This window comes from Caretta caretta, chromosome 9 (assembly GCF_965140235.1).
Source record: "Caretta caretta isolate rCarCar2 chromosome 9, rCarCar1.hap1, whole genome shotgun sequence".
Classification (NCBI taxonomy): Eukaryota; Metazoa; Chordata; order Testudines; family Cheloniidae; genus Caretta; species Caretta caretta.
The window spans coordinates 38,223,970-38,246,948 of NC_134214.1; the positions used below are offsets into that span (position 1 = coordinate 38,223,970).

The window sequence follows — 22,979 nt, forward strand, 5'->3', positions numbered from 1 at the left end:
TAGCAAATTAAATTCAAGGTTTCAGACCTTACTGGTCAGGTGCTCAATATCTAAAAGATCACCTAGAGCCCTGGCATGAAGACCATGGCTGACTGGAACCAAAACCAACATTTGCCAGTTTTTGAAAACTGATTTGTTTTGTTATTCTTTCATTGAAACAACAAATTTTCCATGCATTGTTTTGAAAAGAAATGCATTTCTTTCCAAACATTTTGCTGAAAATATTCACCACTTTCCAAACAGCTGTAATATACCTATGTGCATCTATCTCTGTACACACACACAGATCTCTTTAAAGAGAGAGATTCAGTTTGCAATCCTCTGAATTCTTTATTATTATAGGTGGTGGTGTTTTGGCTTTTATTGTTGGTTTACTATTATGAACTTTAATCTGAGTAACTTTGTTGCTCAGGGAAGGTACCAGATAGCCTTGGAAACTGAAATCCTCTTTGTATTCATAATACTGGCACTGCATGGGCAGTGGAGGTGTCAGATTCAGCATGCCGGAAACCTCCTCTCAAAGGACCACCTCTATGGATGTAAGGGAGGTTTAGGCTCCGTGTCCATTCAATCCTCTGGGCTGTGAATGCAAAGAAGAGTGTAAATTATGATGATGCTTTTTCTGGTAGTCAGTAAGAACTGGGCTGAGACAACAACTGAATTTAAATGGCCAGCTGAGCATCTGATAGATGGTATAATGCTCTCAGTCATTAATAACCTGGCTATACTACTGGTGACCTAAAGCCTGTGGATCCCATTATTCAACCCCTTGGCTAAATTCATATAAGACAGTTAAACTGTGGATAATAGGGACAAATGCTATTTTTGGCACAAAAATCCCCCAATCAGTGTGTCATCTTTGGTGGCCATGTGGTCAAAGGAACATACCAGAAAATATATGAGCAGATGAGGAGCCCAAGGAAGGCATTTTCCACCTTGATTTTACCTACTTCTAAGACCCATGTGGAAGTCAATCTGCAGTCCAACCTGTGTCTGCAGGTGGTGTGGTCTGGGGTGGGGCTGGGCCGAAGTAGGATTGATCCACATGTTTGCATATATACATTTTCTAACCTGACAAAGGCACTCATCTTTCCAAAATGCAGGTTCTATGTGCTGTTGATAAATGTGTCCAGGTTGGAGATGGCGTCCCTGGCTAAATGCAATATGGTGAAATAGAATATGAATAGGCAGTGAACTTGCTTTGGCAGCATAAATTCAGGAATCATTTAAGATGGGAAGCAAAATGTAGCCCAATGAGCCTGATTCACCACTTTCTTGTATCTTGTGCAGTCTTTGACATTTGTGCGAAGAAGACAGGATAGAATAGTACTGCAACAAAATGGGAGCATTTTCACCCATTTTATGCAAGCGAAAGTAGTGACCCAAGGTCTTACCCCAGAAGTGATCTCAATGAGGTCAGTGAGATCACTTGTGGAGCAAGGTGTGAGAAATCTTGGCAAATATGTTTATATCATTAAGGCGTCACTGATAAAAAGATGAGTTCTTTTGTCCTGCATCCTATATATTATTTTATACCTTTCTTCTTCGGTACTATTTGTATTACTGCCATTTATAGGAGCACCAGTTATGGACCAAGACCCCATTGTGCTATCCGCTGTACAAACACAGAACAAAAAAGATGGTCCCTTCCCCAAAGAGCTTGCACTCTTTCTTCTTCTCCCAAGAGAAGGCTACATCTCCTTCCTTTTGCATCCTCTTGGTCTCCAGCTCTCTCCTAAGTGCCCTAATTAATGATGTAGTTGCATCTCTCTCAGTCTTCTGTGGCTTCCTTGATTTACTAATAAAAATATTTAAAAGGTACCACTGGCTATAGAAACATTTTAACAAACATTATCAATACCCATAGTGTAGAACTATTCACCAAAGTGGTGAAGTGAAATTGCCCCAAGCCACCCAGTGCCATTACACCACAAGCGTAATGTGAGTGGAAGATAGCGGGATTGTGACACATGTGAAAGCAAAGGAGACAGCGAGCAAGGTGAATGTATTTAGAGACCTCAGCCATTTGTGTCTCAGTCTTCTTTCCCCCTCAGTGTAACTATGTCAAAAATGTTGAGGGGGGCCAAGGATTGAGAATGCATGAGCCCTGCAGCTGGTTTGAGGAGGACATAAACAGGAAAGCAAAAAGTTGGGGGGACATATTTCCCTCAGGCCCTCTCAAAGCAGTTGGGCCCATCCACTTACTCACTCTGTCTCTAAATCTATCTAAAGTGAAGTCTTTTCTCCTGTTGTTGTTGTTTTTTAAATGATGTTGCTGATATCATCTGATGAAAGTTCAACCAGGGAACTTTGTCTGGGATGCTCCATGTATTCATTCACACTTCCTACAACTTCTATGAAGGAAAAAAAATGCACACACCACTAATAATATCAAAGTAATATCACATTTGTTCTTTGTATATTTTTTACTCATATGTAGAATAAAGTCTAAGGTATTTAAGTGCCTAACTCCTATTGAAATCAATGGAAGTTAGGAACCCAGAAACCTTTGAGGATCTGGACCTAGGATAATATACAACCTTTAGGAGTTGTGTGTGTTGTGACTGGAAGAAGTGAATCCTCTTAACCATATTTAAAATGTCCAGTCAATTCCACCTCTTTACCTAGCCCACCCATAGATCTGTGTGACTGTGACACATCGAACATGCTAAATATTATGAATGGTAAGCTGGCACAGACTCATGCTAAAGATCCATCAGAACAAGAAGGATGTGTACACTTCACTTTAAAAAAAAAAAAAAAGCAGGCTAGATTCCTGAGTCTGTGTTGTCCCCACTAGATGTATGTTGAGTCACAGATATTTCATGTCATGCAGAATGGCTGAGTTGTGAAATGAACTGATGATTTTCATGGACACCTTGGAGGCACTTTGTTTTTTCCTAGTTGGGAAGGCTTAGCCTACTGCCTTTGTGCTGAGTCTGCTGGGATCTTGCATGCCAGAGATAATCATTTATTTTTGTGAAGAAGGACCTTTATGGAGGTGTGACAGATGCAGCTGCAGCAACCACCATGAGCATTTTCCCATAACCTATAAAATGTATTTCCTCAAGGAAAAATTGTTGGTTCATAAATTAGGCAGACAAAATCTAAGTCACTGAGCTGATAGAATAGTGAAGTTTCAAATTTATTTTATCAGCTACCAGTAACCTTTGGATGGTATGAATTATGACAATGGCAAGTTGTATCCTGAAGTTGAGATCTCACTCCACACATGCACACAAATACCTTAGCATATATAATGGGGCCAACTTATTTTGTTATATATAAAGCAGCGAAACTAGCTAGCGTTATTGAAATGGATATATACATGACTTTTTTTTAAAGCTGCACACACAATGGAATTGAATGCTGTGTCTTTCTTTTCTGATTACCTTTTTAGGCCTTACTGAACCATATTTGTTGCACCTAATGAAATTCCTAAGGGAGCAGAGGAACAAAGAGGTTAAAATGCCCAAAGCCATACATTCAGGCCTTAATTGAACACTAGCAGTTCAACCATAAGCACCCGTCCAAAAGAATGGTGGAGCTCTCTGTGGGCTACGAACAATGGGGATGTGTGGGTTGATACCATCTGCAGCCTAGGGTTGGTGGAACAAAAAGATGTTTGAAGAGAAGAGAATTTCTCAGAGATATGATAGAATGGGAATGATCTGAAATAATCAATCATTATGGTGACATAAATCACAACACACAACAGCCCTCAGCCAGGAGATGTCAAACACCGCCCGCAGCGTGTCAGTCTCTCTGGCATCAGCACTTTTGTGCCTTCTGCCAGTGCTCTTTTGTGGGCCATCAATTTTGTTGGGCGATGAGACCCAAGAATGTCGCTGTCTCCCTTGCTCGCTAATGCAAGCTTTATGATTGCGCACCCTAACGTGCACTTGAGGTGCATTCATCCTTTGACACAGATGAATAATCGATTTTGAGCCGGGTGCCAAATCCGCCAGATGTTGCTTGAGCTCATAATTACATTAGCGCTATTGCACCAGAGTAACTGCCTCCAAACAATACAGGCTGATCAGTGGCACAAAAGAGACTATGAAACTCTCATGTGGTCATCTGCTCCAAGCCTGACACTTTTGCCTAAAGCTTTTAGATCTTAAACTTAATTTCCTCTCCTTGATCCGAAGCAAAATGCTCTTTGCACAAAATTAAAATAATATTAATCAGCTGGGAAACAGTAAAAGAAATGGCTTAAACACATACAAATGTTAATGAGAGGCGGACAAAGTTTAGCAGTAGTATTTTGTTCCTTGAGCTGTCGTACACTTATAGTAAGTAATAAAAATTAATAATACTTGGTAGGGTAGATTAGAATGGTATTCCAGGTTAGACACTAAAAAGATTGCTCTGAAATTCACTCAGATCCTTCTTCTGTTACAAGACACAGCTTTCTTAAATGGAACAAGCCTAATTCTTTTCTCATGCGCACTGCATTTACATTGGTATATCTCTCTTGCCTTCAATGGAGTTGCTCCATCTTTATCCACTAGAGTATGTGGTAGGAGACTCAGGCCACTACCCTGAGCAAATTCTACCAAGAAAGAGTTCAGAGAAGTAAAATGGTTGTGGCACTCATCTAATGGGGGCACACTCATCTGAGTTAGAAAGATGTCTTATCATTATGGATTGTCTGTTGACAGTCTGACTGACAGGACTCCCATTCCTAGTATTAAAATAACTCTATGCAAATTACTGTAGCTAAATTATTCTTTATCTTGTCAAACTGAGCTGTAATTTACTAGGCTAAAGCTGAAATATAGCAAGGATGTTTTAGTTCCATTTCTTCTGTCCTTGCTCACCCAAAACTGCCATTGTCCTATCCTATTTTCGTTTTCACCACCGTTACAGTTTAATATAGCATCATTAGCTTTGGTGGATTTGCTCCTGATTTACTCTGGTGTAAATTAAAGCAGGGTCAGACCACTGCATTCAATGAAGTCGCTATTATATGCTCCTATAGTTGCTATTGGTTTCAATGTAGGTTTGGGGTGCACAAGGACATTTTATTGCTCAGAGCATCCAGATTTTCACCTCTTTTTTAGCTGTAGGTTAGAAGCAATAGTGAAATTACAGGATATTCCTTTCCTCGTGATTGTGAAGTATAATATGTCTAGAAATAGACCCATGGAAAATTGTAGCACAGTAAGAGAACTATAAAGCTAAAAGCGAAAAAAATTATCCCTACACAATAGAACTCTCAAACTGTATTTCCTTATAATATTCTCTGTTCCTGTATTTTCTATTTAAATATGAACATAGAAAGCAATATCTGATTTAGAATAAACTTGATTTCCTCTAGTACAATTTGTATGTTCTATAATCCGTGCAGAACAGTGGGCAACTATTATTTTCTAAAGTTTCAGCTAATCACTGTTTGCATAGTTGGCTTCTGAGCCTCAATAAATGTCATTTTAAAAACTATAATTAGACTGCAATGGAACAAAACTTTGAGAAGAATCTTGAACCTTTTAGCAGACTCAAACTATTTTCAAAGTACACTAAGGACTAGATTCCGATCACACCAACAATGGTAGGAAAAAAAGTAACTCCACTGAAGTCAAAGGAGTTACATCAGTGTAAAGCCAGTACAAATGAAATCAGAATCAGGTCCTTTCTTCCTTTATCAGTCAGCTGCGGGCATAGTTAGTCGAATTTTCCATTTAGTTAGTCAAAAAGGACTATGAAGGGAGCTTTCAGAAACAATAGAATGAAGTTTTATTATTTAATTTATGAGAAATTGATAGGTATTTTTACATGACCCTGAATATGCAGCAAGATCTTAAAGGCACATTGAAACAGAATGGGACAAATTCATCTCTGGTGTTCTGCCACGAAAGCCAAAGAAGTTACAGGGATAAGTTTGGTCCATTTTTTACAAGTTGCTTTTCCTCCGTACTGTTAGATTTTCTTTGGGCATGTGGGTGGCATTCTGTTGTTTTGTTTTGATAGTAAAAAAGAAATCTTTTGACCAGGAGTTTGAAAAATAAAAGCCAACATTTAGTAAAGCTCCTAAATCCTTATTTAATTGCCTAAATAGTGATTTAAAAGCCAAACATTAATCACCCAATTCTTTTAAAATCTTGGCCTTTGTGCATGGAGTAGCTACAGAATCAGGGTCAATATATGTAAACCACTAGTTGTACTTAGTGCCTGAGCTCGGAAGAAGCATTCTCTTGGACATGGAAACTCCATGGGCTTGCCCAGTATTGCTGAAATAGTTCATAGGTGGAACTTCAGGACTACCAGCCACAGCATCTTCATTCTGATTATTACACTATGCTGTTGCTCATCCCCTTCCTTGCAAAAGGAGACGGTGAACTTGGTGATCAAGAGAATCCTCAGCACATCCCCCAATGTCCTAGCAAATGGGCATCTGATTTAGTCTGCTGGAGAAGAATTCTGAAATAAGAACACCCGCGCACAAGTGCTTGTGCTGATTTAGCTAAATGTGTAGACAAGGTCAGAGCCAGTGTAGTTCCACTATACGCCGTTAGGGAGCTAGATTTTTACAGAGTCTATTTCCATACCTGTTTTCTGTGTACTCCCATAGAAGGGTTCTGCACCTCCCAGGAGATAGACTCTGCAAAAATCTAGCTCCCTAACCGTGTATAGTGGAACTACACTGGCTCTGACCTTGTCTACACATTTAGCTAAATCAGCATAAGCACTTGTGCGGATGTTCTTATTTCAGATTAAAATAGCAGCTTCTTTCAGTTTAATTTAAACCTACTGTTAATCACTTTAATATAATCCAAAATAAACCTGGTTTAAACTGGATTAAGAATCACCACACAGCCTTTTGCACCGGTTTAACTAAATAGTTGAAAATTAATGTAGAAACTCAATGCAACTCTGCATGTAGACGACTCTTCTTGCCAAAAGTACCTCTGCAGCCATGGGGTTTTCCGAGCAAGGAAATTTAGAGAGACCCTAAACATATATTTTAAAGGGGTCTCTCTTTACATTTTATTCTGGAATGCAGTTTTCATTACTCATACTAGATTTCATTCCTAGTCCCAAACCAAAAATGTTTTTGAAATTTCACATATTCCTTGTTTTCACAAGGAGTTTCTTTCCATGGATTATTTTTAAGCAACACAATGCATTTATTCCTATGAGAATATCCTTCTCTGTTTCATCACAAGAGGATGGCTGGTATGTAGATTGAAAGTTGTCACAGCGGCAACAGAATGAATGAATTTGGATCATATAGTATTGCTCAAATGAGAATACTTCGTATAAGGAGCCACATATGCCATAAAAAAAGTATTGCTGATAACATATTCTTGCAAGACCCCTAAAATATTTCACTTTTAACATTCCCCTGATATAAAAATATTGCATTCATTTCCCTTCATCACACAGCCAGGGATCGGAGCTGATGTACAGCACAATGCGTAAAACCAACACGTTGGGCTGTCATGATTTTGGAATTAACTTGATTACTTTTCCATCTCTTTAAACGAAACAAGACAGTTTGCAAACCAAAAGGCAACAGGCGATTAACTAATTAAAAATGTATCCATCTGCTGGTTTGGTGGCTGATTTGTTATTCAAAACATGCAGATCTGAGTACGTTGTTTTATTTATGAAGACCTTATGACACTGAGAGATTTGCACGTGTAAACATTGAAAAATAAAAGTAGGTGCAGATGGATAGATATACATAGATCTTTTGGGGGCTCTAAATAACTGATAGGAAAACTTTAGAAAATGGGCTCCACAGAGAGGATCTCTCCATTGATGTTGTTTCCAATCATTGAAAATTCACAGGCAAAATGACAAAGCAGCCAACTAGTATGTTGCAGGGTGACATTAGCCTAAAAACCTATAGAGGTTTCCGTTGTTTAAAAGGTGCAACAATTATGTATAGCAGTTCCATGTTGATGATGGACATTTAAGGAGATTCTGCATAGCTGGTATATGAAACAATATTTAGCTCGGTAAGTGTCTTTCAAATTAATGACAATCAAAAGGGAGTATAATCAACACTTAAAATAACATACATTGGAAACATGAGTAACTTTTGTTTACAGTAAATATTTTGAACTTCATCAATGTTTTGTGCTGATTCACCAGATTAAATGTAGCACTAGTTTGCCTGAGGACATGTCAACACTACTGAGCACTAGTGCATTCATTAATTGTGCTGAAAATATGTTTGCATTATTAATGTAAAGTGGAGTTTACCCATCATTATATGGACTGAGGAAAGTCCAAAATGCAAAGGAACCAGCATAGTCCCTCTGCGTGAGACAGGCAGCTGCATAGCCAGAGCTTGGTCTTCACACGCTGGTTTTACACTGGTGTAACTCCAGTGATTTCAATTATTTAGCAATGTGTGTGAGGTAAGAATCAGGTCCTACACTCACTGGGGGAATTCCACAAATGCTGCTCATGGCAGAAGTTGACATTTCACCAGTTCTTTAGACCAGCCCAGAAGACGTGTTCAGAGCTTGGAGAAAGACATGGCCAGTGGCAGCAGTGGAGGGTTGTAGGGTGGCTTGCACTCTGCCTGTGAGTGAGGGGGTGATCTCTATCCCCCAATCTACATACCAGTCCCCTAACTAAAGCATGTTTATTCACTCTGAGTGTGGGTTTGTGTGTGTATGTATATATATACATAAAACAGAGAATTTCATCCACAACTTATTGAAAAAAAAATCCATTGTAAAATCTCCTGATTACATTAGGACTCTTATATTGAAGCCATGTCTACCATCAAGTGATGTTTACTCATCATGGAAAGTCACTTTAAATGTATTGAAACAATTTTTTTCTACTTCACCATATATATGAATTCACTAAATCCAAGTTCATTTTAAGCAGGTTGCTTCGTACAATGGCTCTCAACCTTTCCAGACTATTGTACCCTTTCAGGAGTCTGATTTGTCTTGTGTACGCCCAAGTTTCACCTCACTTAAAAAATACTTGCAAACTCAGACATAAAAATACAAAAGTGACACAGCACACTGTTACTGAAAATTTGCTGACTTTCTCATTGTTACCATATAATTATAAAATAAATCAATTGGATATAAATATTGTATTTACATTTCAATATAAACAAGTAATTTCTATATGAAATTTTAGTTTGTACTGACTTTACTAATGCTTTTTACGTAGCCTGCTGTAAAACTAGGCAAATATCTAGATCAGTTGATGTACCCCCTGGAAGATCTCTGCATACCCCCAAGGGTACACATACCCCTGGTTGAGAACCACTGCCTTTATATACAAGAGTTTTACATCCCTGCAGCTCTCTTTCCATGGCAGGACAAGCATGTTAGATGCATGGTATCAACAAAATACATAAGCACACTTTTTATGTGTAATTTAGCTGTTGAAGTGGACGGGCCTGAGCTGATTTTTTGTGTTATGCTACCCCAGGAAATTCCCTGTTGACCACAGAGAAACTTCCATTATGGTTGTGAAGAAAACTTTCTACATGTGACTTGATAAAATGCTGTATTCCTGAGTCTGCAAATAGCCTGAAAAATATCTCTGAGGCAGGAGTGTTATCTCTGAACCCTAATGGTAACAAATGTTACCTGCTGTTTTACTGCAGATCATTTTTGCAAAAGCATCTAGGTATTCTAGGATTAAGGATGGATTTTAAATTGGGCAGCCCTATTTCCCTCCACCCCCTAATTTGTCCTATAGATGTATTTGGAAGCAAGTATCATAATAATTTGGGAAAGGAAAACATGCAAGTCTTTATATGCTTGCACCTCCCATGGTATTTGCCAAGAGGAAACTTTCACTGGTGGTTACAGAGTAACCACTCCCATTAGTAGAAAATGGCTAATAAAATTACCACTTCATCCTTAATCCATGATACTTTGCAAATTGTTGCTTCAAATTCTCTTGCTATTAGTGCCACGGCAAACTTTTGGAATGGTAGACAAGGAAGAATATAGCTGATCTTGACAGGTCATGGCAAATATAATCATTCACAATCCCCTTTCCTCAGAATGGACCTATTGGTGGAGAACACGTTTCACACCAAGTCTACAATGGAAACATTTGCTGGTTTAGTAACAGTTGTTTAGTGGGTAAGGTTTTTGGTGACATTTCCATGCCGGCAAAACCTGTAGTATACATGCAGTTGTTCCTGAAAAAAGTGCTTTTGCGGGTATAGCTTATTTCACTGGGCAAACCACTGTACCATTTTTTGCCAGTAGAAGCTGCAATTACACACTAAGTGTTTGCCAGTATCACTAAACTGAATAAAGCTATGCCAGAAACCTTTGCTAGTGTAGCCCTGGACTTAAAGTAGAATCCTCCAAGAAAGGTGCTGAATGAGTTGTTGCTCTTTTTATCCTTACACAGTCTGTACAATTTTAAAGAGAACAGTGTTTTGTTGTATGACTCCCATTAAAATGAGGAGAGATAATTGCTGTTAAAGGGAAACAGGGAAACTCAAACTTGACAGAGGAATAGGATTTTTCAAGCAATGGCCACAAATAAAGACAAAATATTTGATGCAATAAATGGATGGAATGAGAGAAGTCAGTTTGTACCTCATAAATTAGAGGAATTGTTCAAAAGCAGTTTGTGCACATGGAATGCTGTCAAGGTCACTGAGAGTAAGGGGGAGAGCTGATTAAATACTGGCCCGAGGATATCTTTAACTTATGCACAGAACATTTCTAAGATTGATTTAAAACACAGGAAAAGAATGAGTGCAAGTTATTTGCAATAGAAGGCCAGTTTCTCCCATTGTCCTTCCTGGAGATCCTCTGGTGGAATTGCTACACACAATTCTCACACTTAGTTACCAGTTCTGCTCTAAGTAAGAAGAAAAGGAGTACTTGTAGCACCTTAGAGACTAACCAATTTATTTGAGCATAAGCTTTCGTGAGCTACAGCTCACTTCATCGGGGTTTCCTCAGTATTTGCAGTATTCTTTGCTATAGAGAACATTCAAGTAAAATATGCGTGTACACACACACACACACACTCTCTCTCCCTCCATCCAGTGGTCACACTTAAAAACAAGCCAATTTTCTCTTTGATAACTAACTTGGTATCTGCAATATTTTCTACAACAAGGATTGGGAAATAAAGCGAATGTTGCAGGTTCTGAGGTAAGTTTATCTAAGGCAAAATTAGTATGTTTTTAAGAAGAAAAGGAGTACTTGTGGCACCTTAGAGACTAACCAATTTATTTGAGCATGAGCTTTCGTGAGCTACAGCTCACTTCATCAGATGTATACCGTGGAAACTGCAGCAGACTTTATATACACACAGAGAATATGAAACAATACCTCCTCCCACCCCACTGTCCTGCTGGTAATAGCTTATCTAAAGTGATCAACAGGTGGGCCATTTCCAGCACAAATCCAGGTTTTAAGAGCAACCATTATATATAGCAATTTCCAGTATAAGATCTAAAGTGCCTTACAGACGTGACTGAATTAAGCCTAACTTCTAGGAGGAAAGTATCCCCTGTTTAGAGATGAGGCATGTTTAGTTTAAGGCCAAAAGTTTTAAACATAGGTGCGTAAAGTTAAGTGCCTTAATTCATACAGAGGCATCTAAATGTGTTGCCTGATTTTCAAAGGTGTTGAGCTCTCTGCTGTCTTGAAGTTTAGCATCTCTGAAAATCAGGCTATTTACTTACAGATTTTGGTGACAAATGCCAAGTTTCAAAGTTTTAGCCTTAGGCCAAACTTTCAAAAGTGATTCGTGATTTTTGATGTTTCAGTTCTCAGATGCTTGACTTGAGACATTGTTAGAGATCTGATTTTCTGAAGGCATGTGTTCTATTATTTCTGAAAATCAGGACCATTTAAGGCATCTAAAGTTGGATGTCTAAACAATGAGAGACCCAAAATCACTAGTCAAGTTTGAAAATCTCAGTGTAAGTGACTTGTCTAAGGTACCACAGGAAGTTTGTGGCAGATCTGGGTAGAGAAATCCTTGGCTTCCAAAATGCAGTTCCAGGCTCTAACTACTAAAACATCTTTGCCTTACCCTCTGAATACAAATCCCTCTTACATATCTGGAAAATTTTCAGAGATCCTTTCTCCTTTCTAGAAGGCAAATACTAATGTTATATACTTAGCCTAAAGGGAAGGTTGGGACCATTTTCCCACAGTTATACAAAAATCCACATCATATGTAAGTAAGGAGTATTTAATATTTTATTCTAAATACACTACAGAAATACTTGGTTTTCATCCACATGTTTGCAAATATTTCATTCATGACAGTGGGATAGTCTATCTCAGATAGAATGGTTTAATCTGCATTCATTAGGATTTACACTCCTTTAGGAATGACAGAAATCTCCAGTGCTCTGTAGGGAGCCTGTCTGGGGTGTGGTTTGATTTGTGCTGTCATTGCATAAATGATCTCCATGAAGATTTCTGTCTCAAAATACACTGAATAAACACAAATTAGAGCTCTGCAGCTCACAAATTTGTCACTCTTTTCCTTACATGTTTTACCAAAAAGATAACTCATAGAAAGGCAATTTCACTGTCTATCAATAGAGGTTTATATGGAATGTCTGCTGGTTTAGTAACACTAGTGCTTTATTCTTTTTCTTTTTAGAATTCTTGGAGTAAATAATGCAAGAAAAAACTGAAATCTCAATCTGAAAACAAATCTGAAAACCGGATATCGCAGTAATATTAATTGCAAATGTATTTTTCTCCAGATGGATGATCCAATTCTGCCCCCCTCCCCCATTTAGGTTTAGTAAATAATCAAATTGCTCTCGGAGTAAGATGTAGCTTTGCCTGAGCAAGAGAGGCAGGGCCTGGCCCAGAGTTCTTAAAAGATTTACATAATCTTATTCTTGAAAGGAGAAGATAAACTGTCAGACTAAACCCTGTATTTCTCATGGCAGAATGTGATCTTCTGATTTTAAAAGAATAATTGTTCACATGCAGTTTGCAACTCTGTGTTTTTACCCTTCAGTCTGAATTTAATTGACATGTCTAAATTTGCTGGAAACAGACTTTGTATGATTTTGCACAGCTATTTCACTTACATTTGTTTTTTGTTACTTGTGTGTACTCTTTGCCAAACACTCCCAGGAATTCTCATTCGGAGCTTGATTGTGTAACTGTTACCCATCTAGGTGAGCCCTTAATCACATGAGTATTTTATTTATGCCAATAGGACTGCTCACCTGAATAAGAGCTTGCCAACATGAGTAAGGATTGCACAACTGAGTCCTAAATCTTCATCGGAATAACTCTATTTCATGAAGGCTGCTTATAATCTCAAATGATAATAAATTAGAAAGAAGCAAAATGGCTATAGATTGACAATATGAAGCCAATGACATTCCAAAAGCATTTTGGAATAATTAAGGTCTCTTTAACCTCAACAACTTTAAATAACCTTTAAATCAAATGTCTGCACAAACATTTCTCATTGCCAAGCATCTGTGCCAGCACTGCGAACAACCTCCAGGGTTATAAAGTTATTTGCAAAGGTTTAGTGGTCACACCTCTACATCAAAAAGCTTCAGACTGCCTTTTGCCTGTCAGTATTAACAAGGCTGATTGCAATAATGAACTGTGCTTCCAGACATCTAGCAGAAATAGGCTCTTATATTTATTATTTTTGATTTGGTTATTATATGAAAAGCTAGAATACCAGACTTGACATTCTGGTATACAATTTTTTTCTCTGATAGATCTGTATCTCTTTTCACTTTTTCCCTAACCATCTTATCAGTGTCTATCAGTGTGTGTGTGTGTGTGTGTGTTTATATATATATATATATATATATATATATATATATATATATATATATATAGAAAGAAAAAAGTGCATCAAAAATATAGCTGTCTTCGTAAATATTTTTAGGTGACCCAATTTTCTTTCTAGGATCTGACAGTGGTATATTGTAAATTTCACTCTAACACTGAGATTTGAAGAGTATTGTAAATAGCAGGGTAGCAACTAGTGCTTCTATAGTTATTGTTAAAATCCTGTTACATTTCATTTATGGTTCTTATCTATTTATGCACTGATCTAGAGACTAGTACTGATCAGAAAAGAAAGCAAAACTACTATCTATCCTCAGTTTGTCACATGTGCCTTGTAATAACAATCATAATGTCAGATTTTCTGCAATACAAATGACCAATAAAAATAATAAAAGAACCCTAAACAACCAGAAATGCCTAAGTCTGACTCCATGCTATGATTTTTAGCTATGTGGATTCTAAAATGAGCTAACAGCCTGAACCTGTTCCCATTGAGGTCAATGGCAAAACTCCTGTTCACCTCAATAAGGATCAGTCCCCTAGCTTGCCTTTTACAGAACTAAACTATTATCCATATGTAGATGTTCACTTAGCACAACTTTATATAATGAGGAGTAAAATCTTACTCATAACAAATAAAGAAGGCAACAGTTATTCTCACATTACTAGTAATAAATTTCCTCAAGTAATTTATCAGCATATATATGAATACTCACAAGTCAGTTAAGAATCTGTAAATCCAAGAAGTGAAAGCTTAGGCACATCTGAAGACTTGTACTGGGAAGGAAACTATAGCAATTCTCTGGTGACTAGTCTGGTAAAGGTCCATCTTTTGTGCATTATTCCTTTTGACAACTAGACTATGAGTGCTAAACTTCCTAGTGTGATTTTACACTCCATTCCAAATAGCTGTGTAGGGCTTAAGGTGTGTGGGAGTTCAGTAAAGGGGCTTGCATTTTTGTGGGAAAGCACTTTTCAGAGAAGCTGGGTGATTTTTTCCTCCAGATTGTGGAACTGCATACTAAAGGAAGAGCTTGTGTTTCCTTTTTTCCTTTTTCCATCTAAATGTTGTGCTGGGCCTCAGGAGGCCAGTGAACACACAAAACCACCTACTGAGGCTGTCACTTGACTGACAGCAAAAAGCTTCTGGGGAGATGGACGGACATGAGTAGGTGGACATGGAAAAATAAAGGACTGAAAAGATTAAATAAAAAAGACCAGAATGCTAGTACTAAAGCACAGCTCTTTACTGGTCTCTAATGCATTCATGGTTATTGTAATTGTTAGATACATCCGTGTCATGTAAAATAACTCAACAAATATGAATTAGTTTTAATGTCAAGTTAACGTCAAATGTTTAACAAGAAATACACTAACTGCAAAAATATATTTAAGACCAACCTTATATGTAAATGCCCAAATATCTTAATAATATAGTCTGAGAATATTTTGGAATATTGTAATAAGTGAGAAAAAAGTAATATAAAAATATAAATAAAAAGTATACTATAAAAATAAAAAGCATAATATAAAAGTAATATAATGGGTAAAAATATTTTTAATTGAGTCTTTCAAAAACCAAAATCATCTTGAAATGTGTTCTTTGTGTATGTGCCTGTGCATCGATGTTTGTTGATTTCTAGACTTATAAACTCTTCTAAATACTTCAGTCACGGTCAACCTCTATGAAATAGACATGACCAAACATTTAACACAGCACCATAATTATTACAACATGTGCTTCAAGTAAAAGTGGTTTCAAAAGTTTTGAATGTGAATAATAACACATAATAAGACATATAGAGCAAAGCTGGCTATGCTTTGCTAAGTTGCACTAAATTGGCTATCTAAATTATATAAACTTGATTATGGTGCAAACATGATTAGTCCCCATCAAAGTTGAATCACTTCTGATAGTGGGTCACAATAATATAACTAGGCAGGTTGACAACGGAGCAGATTGCTCTGTTAATAGGCAGTTTAAAAAAAAAGTAACAGATCCCAATTTCTGTAACAAAATGTTAAAGGCTAAATTCTGAGATTTTCCTTGTAATCTGGAGTTAATTTGGTATAATGTAACTGAGAGCAGAATTTGGTCTAAATATCAATTACACACGGTAGAGCTAAGATAAGTGTAGAGTTGTCATAAAAGATACAAAGCAAGGAAATTGTGATTATCTTGGCAGGGATTTTTAAGAAAGTTTACTTAGAACCAAAATATTGATGGTAGGGGACAGTATGGTGGGGTTTTGGTAGAATTGTGCATTTTTAGTGTATTCCATTTACAGTCCCTTTTTTCATTGTCTGTGGTGATTTTATGTGGAAACCCTTTATCCTAATAAATGAAAATGATCCTAATACAATAAAATAATTTTAAAAATTATTTAAAAATATTGTGTAGCTCAGACTGATTTCTCTGACATTACCACAGAGGTCTGTGTTTTGTTAAGAGAAAGGGAGGCGTTTTTCCTGAATGTTTCATTACTGCCATAAAGTTTCCATTGACCTAGAGTGGATCTGTTGGATGTCTCTGAGGTATGGAAATAGAAATAGTAAGACTGCTTTAATTAATCATTGGCTTAATTTTTGTATAAATAGCCAAAAAGGAGATAAGCTCCGCCTCTCCCCACACATTAGGCCAAGAAACCTTATAGATAATTAAGCTCTGGAAGTACAACATTTTAAAAGCTGCATTTGCTTTGCAAGGACTATTTTCAAAGTTCCATTATCTGAACAGCCACTTAAAGGATTTATTTTCTACTGCAAGAATGAAGTATACTAGCTATCAGAGTTATCTTTAGGATACTGCTAGTGATGGATGTCCAAAATAAATGTTTGGCGGGAAACGTTCCCGCTCAAATCCTGACTATAGCAACCAAATTACAAAAACAACATTAACACAGTTTAAAAATATATATATTAGCCATTTAAAAATGTTGACAAAAGTTATACTAAGGTTTCAGAGTAACAGCCGTGTTAGTCTGTATTCACAAAAAGAAAAGGAGTACTTGTGGCACCTTAGAGACTAACCAAATTATTTGAGCATAAGCTTTCGTGAGCTTATGCTCAAATAATTTGGTTAGTCTCTAAGGCGCTACAAGTTATACTAACTGGATCCTAAGAAACAAAAACAAAACATAACCACAACTTAGTCTCTGTCTTTGGACGCATAAAGTTATATTAAAATATTGTTTACAATTTTTTTTTTAGTTACTTGCATTTGGAAAATGTAGATCTGTTTAATCATAAACCAGTTGATTCTTATTATGTTTCTGTCTTGTGTTTACAAAATAATCTTAGTCACACTTCAAAATCGACAGCTGTAGTTTTCTGAACAATCTTGCATCTATTGGCCTTCATTGAATAAACTAGAGCTAATACTCACAGCAATAATTCATTTTACATCACTCAACAAATATTTTTAAAGGTCTAGATTTGAGCCATCAAGTCAAGACATGTGACTGAAGATATTAAGGGCCTGATCCTGCACGCTTATTCCAACAAATCTCTGGCAGAGAGAATCAAACTCTGAGCCAATTTTGCATTTGACGTGTGCCCAAAATTCCTATTAAATTCAAAGGAAGTTTTGAAGGTACAAGTGATCAGGACTAGAGCTGAAATCCTGGAGACACAGAAGTCAGTGGGAATTTTGCCATTGACTTTAATGGGGACAGGATTTCATCACACATTTCTTGTCTTTGGTTCTTCCCATTAGACTTAACTATTACAGCTTTTGTGGGGCCCGATCGTGCCAAGATTTAATACTATGCACAGTGATTATTGTGCTAAGTAGACTCACTGAAAACTTGAGATGTAGGATCATCTGTTGCTGCTATGCTGTATTAGCAGAAAGGACTATAATAGGCCAGATTCTTCATTCCATATGCAGCAAAACTCTCATTAACCCCCAATATCAGCAATACCTTGATGCATAAGGTGAGTTAAGGATGGACTGCCAATCCCTATCAAACCTAAACTAAACCTTAAATATTTTAATTATTTCTTTAGGCTGCAATTCTGCAAAGAGACTGAGCATTCCAAAACCATTTGCTTTCAATACAAAGAAAGGGTGGTTAGTATCCAGCAGCTGCAGGGCCTTAATTAGCTAGTGTTTGCAATGCATTTTAAAGAAGAAAAGCAATATATATGCACCAATTATTGTTATTATTAATTATTATTCTTATATTTATTATTTATCACACAATAAGTGATTAATCACAGGTTTATACATATAAGGATTTAGTAACATTTTGCAAGCTATCACACTGGAATAAGTCATTCTGAGGTTTTTCTTTTATTCTCTTTTAAAAGGAAGGAAATATTCCCACTGTAAAGCAGAAGTTCAGACCGTTTTAAATTATATATACTTTTAAAGAGCATTGTTTACCATAGTGACACTGGCTAATAAACCAAATACCAAGGGATCTTTAAAAGCATGGGCTCATTGTAAATGTGCATTTAGAGATTTTTAAAAACTCTCCTGTCTGAGATTTTTCCAAGCAGTGCAGGGGTTCAGCCACAGATCTCCCATTAAAATTAAAATCCCCTGCACTGCTTTGAAAATGTCAACACATTCTATTTTTACCCACTGACAGAGGCTCTGAATCTCTGCTTTAAATATAAATAAATAAATAAAGGTGGGTATACGTGTGTGTGTCTGTACCTGTGAATCTCGTTAACCAAATGGTCCATAATATTCAGAGAATGAACAAAAACTTGATTTTTTTTTCCTACAGACCATAACACCTTCAAAAGAGCTGTTACATTTGCCCTTCCAGTGAGTGTTTACAGACTCTTGGTTCTGCAGATTATTTGTCTGAGGCAGGGGCTATTTTTTTCTTTTTAAAGTCACTGCATGTAACTGAGAAGGACGCACTGATTCGAGGCAGCTGCAATGGGAAAGGTTTTGTTTAATATTCAGCATGCATATTCCAAAGGAGTGGGAAAAAGTCATATTACTACAGTTTCATTGCTTTTTTTTTTAAAACTCCCACAGGCTGCTGTCCATGTGCATTAAAAAATGATTGGATTTACATCTTTGCGGAAAACTGAGGGCCTCATCCTCAGGGAACATTTCTGTTGGTGTGCAGGATCCAGCCTTGCGTTCATAAATGACACATGGTAATTGCTTTACATTTGTTTATTACATGTGTTTCACCAGAATCATTTGAAGGGGGGAAAGAGCAGGTGGTGATGGCATAGCGTTGGTTGGAAAATACCTGCCATTTGGTGCAATCTAGCACATTCTGAAGTGTGTGGGGGTGCTGGAGGGAGGAGAGAAGCCTCAGACATACCTTTGCTGAGCAAAGGAATAAAATTAATCTGTGGCAGGGTCCAGGGATGATTTAGCAGCACCCAGAGATCAGAATGAACTTCCCCAGCAGCAGAGAAAGGCACCATCCACCCCTCTTCCCCTTTCAGTTAGAACACTGTGTTTGTTCATAAAGACCCAGATTCTGGTACACACTGGGCTGAGGCCCTCTTAAAATGCCAGTTAAGGCAATCCCCTTTGTTATTTATTTTTAATTATAAGAGGAGAAAACACCAGCTGAAAACTGTATATTTCAGCTGCATTTACTTGTAAATGTTAACATCTAAGATTTGATTTTTTTTCACCTCTACTTTTTGTTACCATCGTCTTCTCCCCCTAGGAAAAAATGAGCCGAAATAGTCCAACCCACTTTTCCACCTCACAGCCTACAGAGGCTGTAACTGGTGAGCTGTTAGCTTCTGGCAATAATGAAGGATAAGGAAATAATAAGGGTTGATCATAACTGATAACCTCGACAGTCCCTTTACCAGATCAGCAGTAGCAGGCACGAAAGCCTCCCTCGCGTTCAGAACTATCCCACATTTTGTTATTACAACACTTTGGGGGGAAAATCAGCTAATTTTATATAGTGTGAGTTTTTCAACATACCTTTTCCCCTGATAAAATCACCCCTTCCACATTAACCTTTTGCAGCATTAAAAAAGTGCAGGGAACGAGTGAACGCGCTGCACATATTATGCAACCGTTCATTTCTAGGCACCAGAAAATGATTTGGGTGCAAGGACCTTAAAAAAAGAATCCCCATCCTTTGACTTGTCACGTTGACGTCTTTGTCTGGGTTTCCTGCTATCCCTCAATCCACGAGATGGTGCTGTTGGTTTATGATGAGAAACTCTTCGCTGGTGAATGAGACCAGCGCTTTCCTGAGAAGCCAGTCCTGAGCTTGGAGGACTGGGGAGGAAATCCCGACACCAGTCCATGCACTAAGGGGAAAACAAGCAAAAGGGCAAGAAACTGCCAACTTTTTTCCTCGTCCTGATTAGACGAGGATGCTCCAGAATAATATACATCAAAGGGCATGTCCTCGCCTGCCAACTATCAGCTCAGCTATTCAGTGAAGCTAATACACTCCTTAACTTAAAAGGAATAAAAGTGTGTGTGTGAGAGAGAGAGTGACAGACAGTTATTTGCAAATATCACAGGAAAAAGCACACTCTGCCCTGGCTTCCGAGGCATGACACTATTTTTTTGCAATGTGCATTAGCAATAGGGTTAGAGCTCACTGATCATCCTCCCCCGAGCAAAAGAAATGGGTTTGGATGTTGCAGATACTGACGGCTTTGCGAGGAATCGCTGCGGGTGGATAGGATACGCTGCACCCTTCTCTTCGATTTTTCTATTTGAGTATCCTCCAAGGAAATCGCTGGAAACAAGATAAGTAGCGCGACTTTGAGGAGTTGTTAGGTTCAGGGAATTCTCATTTCTCAATCCCCTACTGTTAATGACAACCTGCACACTTCCTCCCCCTTTCTCATTTGTAGTTCGTCATACTTTGAATCCCTTTTCTTTTCGTTGGCTTTGAGGCAGAACGTGCAAACAAAATCTGTGTGTGCTGACATTTTTGCTGGATTAATGGAGACAGATCAAATATTTTACCTGTCACTAGACGCTCAAGAAAGTAGCGGGGGTTTTATTTTTGTTCGTTTGTTTTGCTTCCCAAGGAAGAGATACTTATTCCGTCTTGGAGCAAGTTACTTGTGTGTGTGTAAGGAGGATTGGCTGGGGGAAATCGCATGAAATTAACAGCTAACCTCTACAAAACAAAAATTCGATATACCCCTTTTGTACATCACTTCCCCTCCCAAATGTTTGCTAAACAAAATGCAGTCCAGAATAATACAGATCCAGCTCCTTTCGCGCCCATTTGCTAAGGAGTTTTGCTCTGGGGTTGAAAAGGTTTTTTCCTTAAACACACACACACACACACACACACACACACACACACACACACACACACACAAAAACTCAGCCCATTAATTTTAGGGCAAATTTACTTGTGTCCGGCGATCGCTTGTTAGCGCTTAAAGCTCAGGAGAGGCAGGGGCTTAGCATCATCGTAGCCACCTCCCCATCTGCCAAACCGCAGACAAGAGCCTTCAGCCACACTGTGAGTAGGACACTGCTGCCTGGAGGGTGGCACAGGCCCCGCGCAAACCTATCGCCCCGTGCGGAGGAGCCCGGCCAGGGAAGCAGGTGGGGGCGGGGCCAAGTGGGGAAGGGGGGCGTGTTTGGGCGGCAAGGTGGGGTTTGAGCTGCCATGAGCTACTCCGACTGGCGAATAGGGTTGATGGACGGGCAGACGTCAGCCGCCCGCCCCGCCCCCTTGGCAATGTCTACAGCTTGCTGGCCTCCCCATTGAAGCATTTATTCCACTGGGATAGAAGCGGCTGGAGCGGCGCTGGCACGGGCGAGCCATGGCTGGGATTGTCTATTTCACCCTCTTCTCGCTCCTCTGGGGGATCTGCGGCGCTGTCACCGGCTCTCGGGTGTATCCGGCCAATGAAGGTAGGTGGGCAGCCGGGCTCAGGGCTGCGGGGGGCACTTGTGCCTGGGGCAGGTTGCGGCTTTGAGCAGAGTTCATCAGCGGGGAGGGGGGGCGCGAGCCGCTGGGACCCGGGGGCACCGCGGGCTGGGCACCCGCCCGCGCGGGGAGAGCTTGTGGGTGCAAGGTCCCCGCTGCTGCGGGGGTTGTGCGCTGGCTGCGGACTGGACTTGGTTCCCAGCAGGCTCGCTCGGCGCCTTCTCCGGAGACTTTTGTCCCAGCACCGGGCGAGGAAAGTTTTAGCCCGTCGCGGGCTGCTGCGGCGCGGGGCCCCCCGCGGCCGGACTGCCGCAGACTTGACATCTGTGCAGCCCCTTGCGTGTGGACGGGCTCCGCGTACGCGCGTGGGTGAGCCGGCCCTGGGTTCGCAGCGCAGTGCGCCCTACACTGCTCCCCTCGCCGTGCGCCCACGCACCCTGTGCCAGGGACCAGCCCCCAGTAGCTGGGACCCTCTGGATCCGAGCGGCCGAGATTGCAAATCAACGAGTGACACTAAAATGTGCCGCGCACCCAGTTTCCCTGCCCTTCACGCGCCCCCTTTCTGGGGCGGTGGGATCGCAGCGAGAACTGGGGTAATTTCTTATTGATGAGTGCTGAGAGAGAGAGACGTGGGGCATTCCCTGCCCCGGGGACGGAGGGGGCGCCGGTAGGAGGCGAAGCTGCAAGAGTGTTGCATAATCGCATGGCCCCACACATGCGCTCCCTGCCACGGACCTGGGCACATCTGGCTGCAGAGGTGCTCTGAGACTTCTCTCCGAGCCGGTGCCCGCTGGAATCTCAGCTCTGCTGCCACCGGCCCCCAGAGTAGAGGACTGAAGGACGAAGCCTTGTGTTAGTTAGCTGTGGATTTCATTGTCCTGTCCGCATTCCCCCTAACGCACCCTGCCTTTTTGAAAATTAAAGACCTGGAAAGAGGCTCTGTCTGTGACACAAACGTGGCTCCCAGAGTTTAAACTTGAGAGGAGAATGGAAGGAGTTGCAGATGAAAAGCCCCTGCTTAGAGCTGCTGTGGGTTACTCTGGCCTCTTCCCCTCTCCCCTTCATTTCGTGTCTCCTTTTGATTCTCCTCACGTTTCCTTTTCTCCCCCTTTCTCCCCCCCCCCCCCCTTTTTGGGTAAATTGGGTTGCATTGTTCCCTTTGTCTCTCTAATCCACCTTACATTAATCCAAATGAATGTAGCCGGTTTTTCTCCAGGGGCAAAAAGAAGAATGAGGGGGAGTTTTGAGAAGGAGATAGCTACATTTAAAAATAGTTACAGGACTAAATGGCATCTTAAATCTACATCTGTCTGGAAGGAAAGACGGAAGGTTGGGAGAGGATAATTTTTAATTGAAGCTGTTTAAAAAA

At 39.6% G+C, this 22,979-nt stretch overlaps 1 protein-coding gene across 2 annotated transcripts in view; it reads left to right on the top strand.

Annotated features, from left to right (window-relative positions):
• The first annotated feature begins 21,437 nt into the window (after window positions 1–21,437).
• Window positions 21,438–22,979, top strand: part of EPHA4 (EPH receptor A4) — a 125,679-nt gene continuing 124,137 nt past the window's right edge. For both annotated transcript variants that reach the window (XR_007358437.2, XM_048864134.2), the window contains exon 1: window positions 21,438–21,594. Coding sequence is in view for 1 of the 2 variants with exons in the window: in XM_048864134.2 (XP_048720091.1) it covers window positions 21,504–21,594 (91 nt within the window). In the remaining variant the exon portion in view is untranslated. The remainder of the gene's footprint in view (window positions 21,595–22,979) is intronic.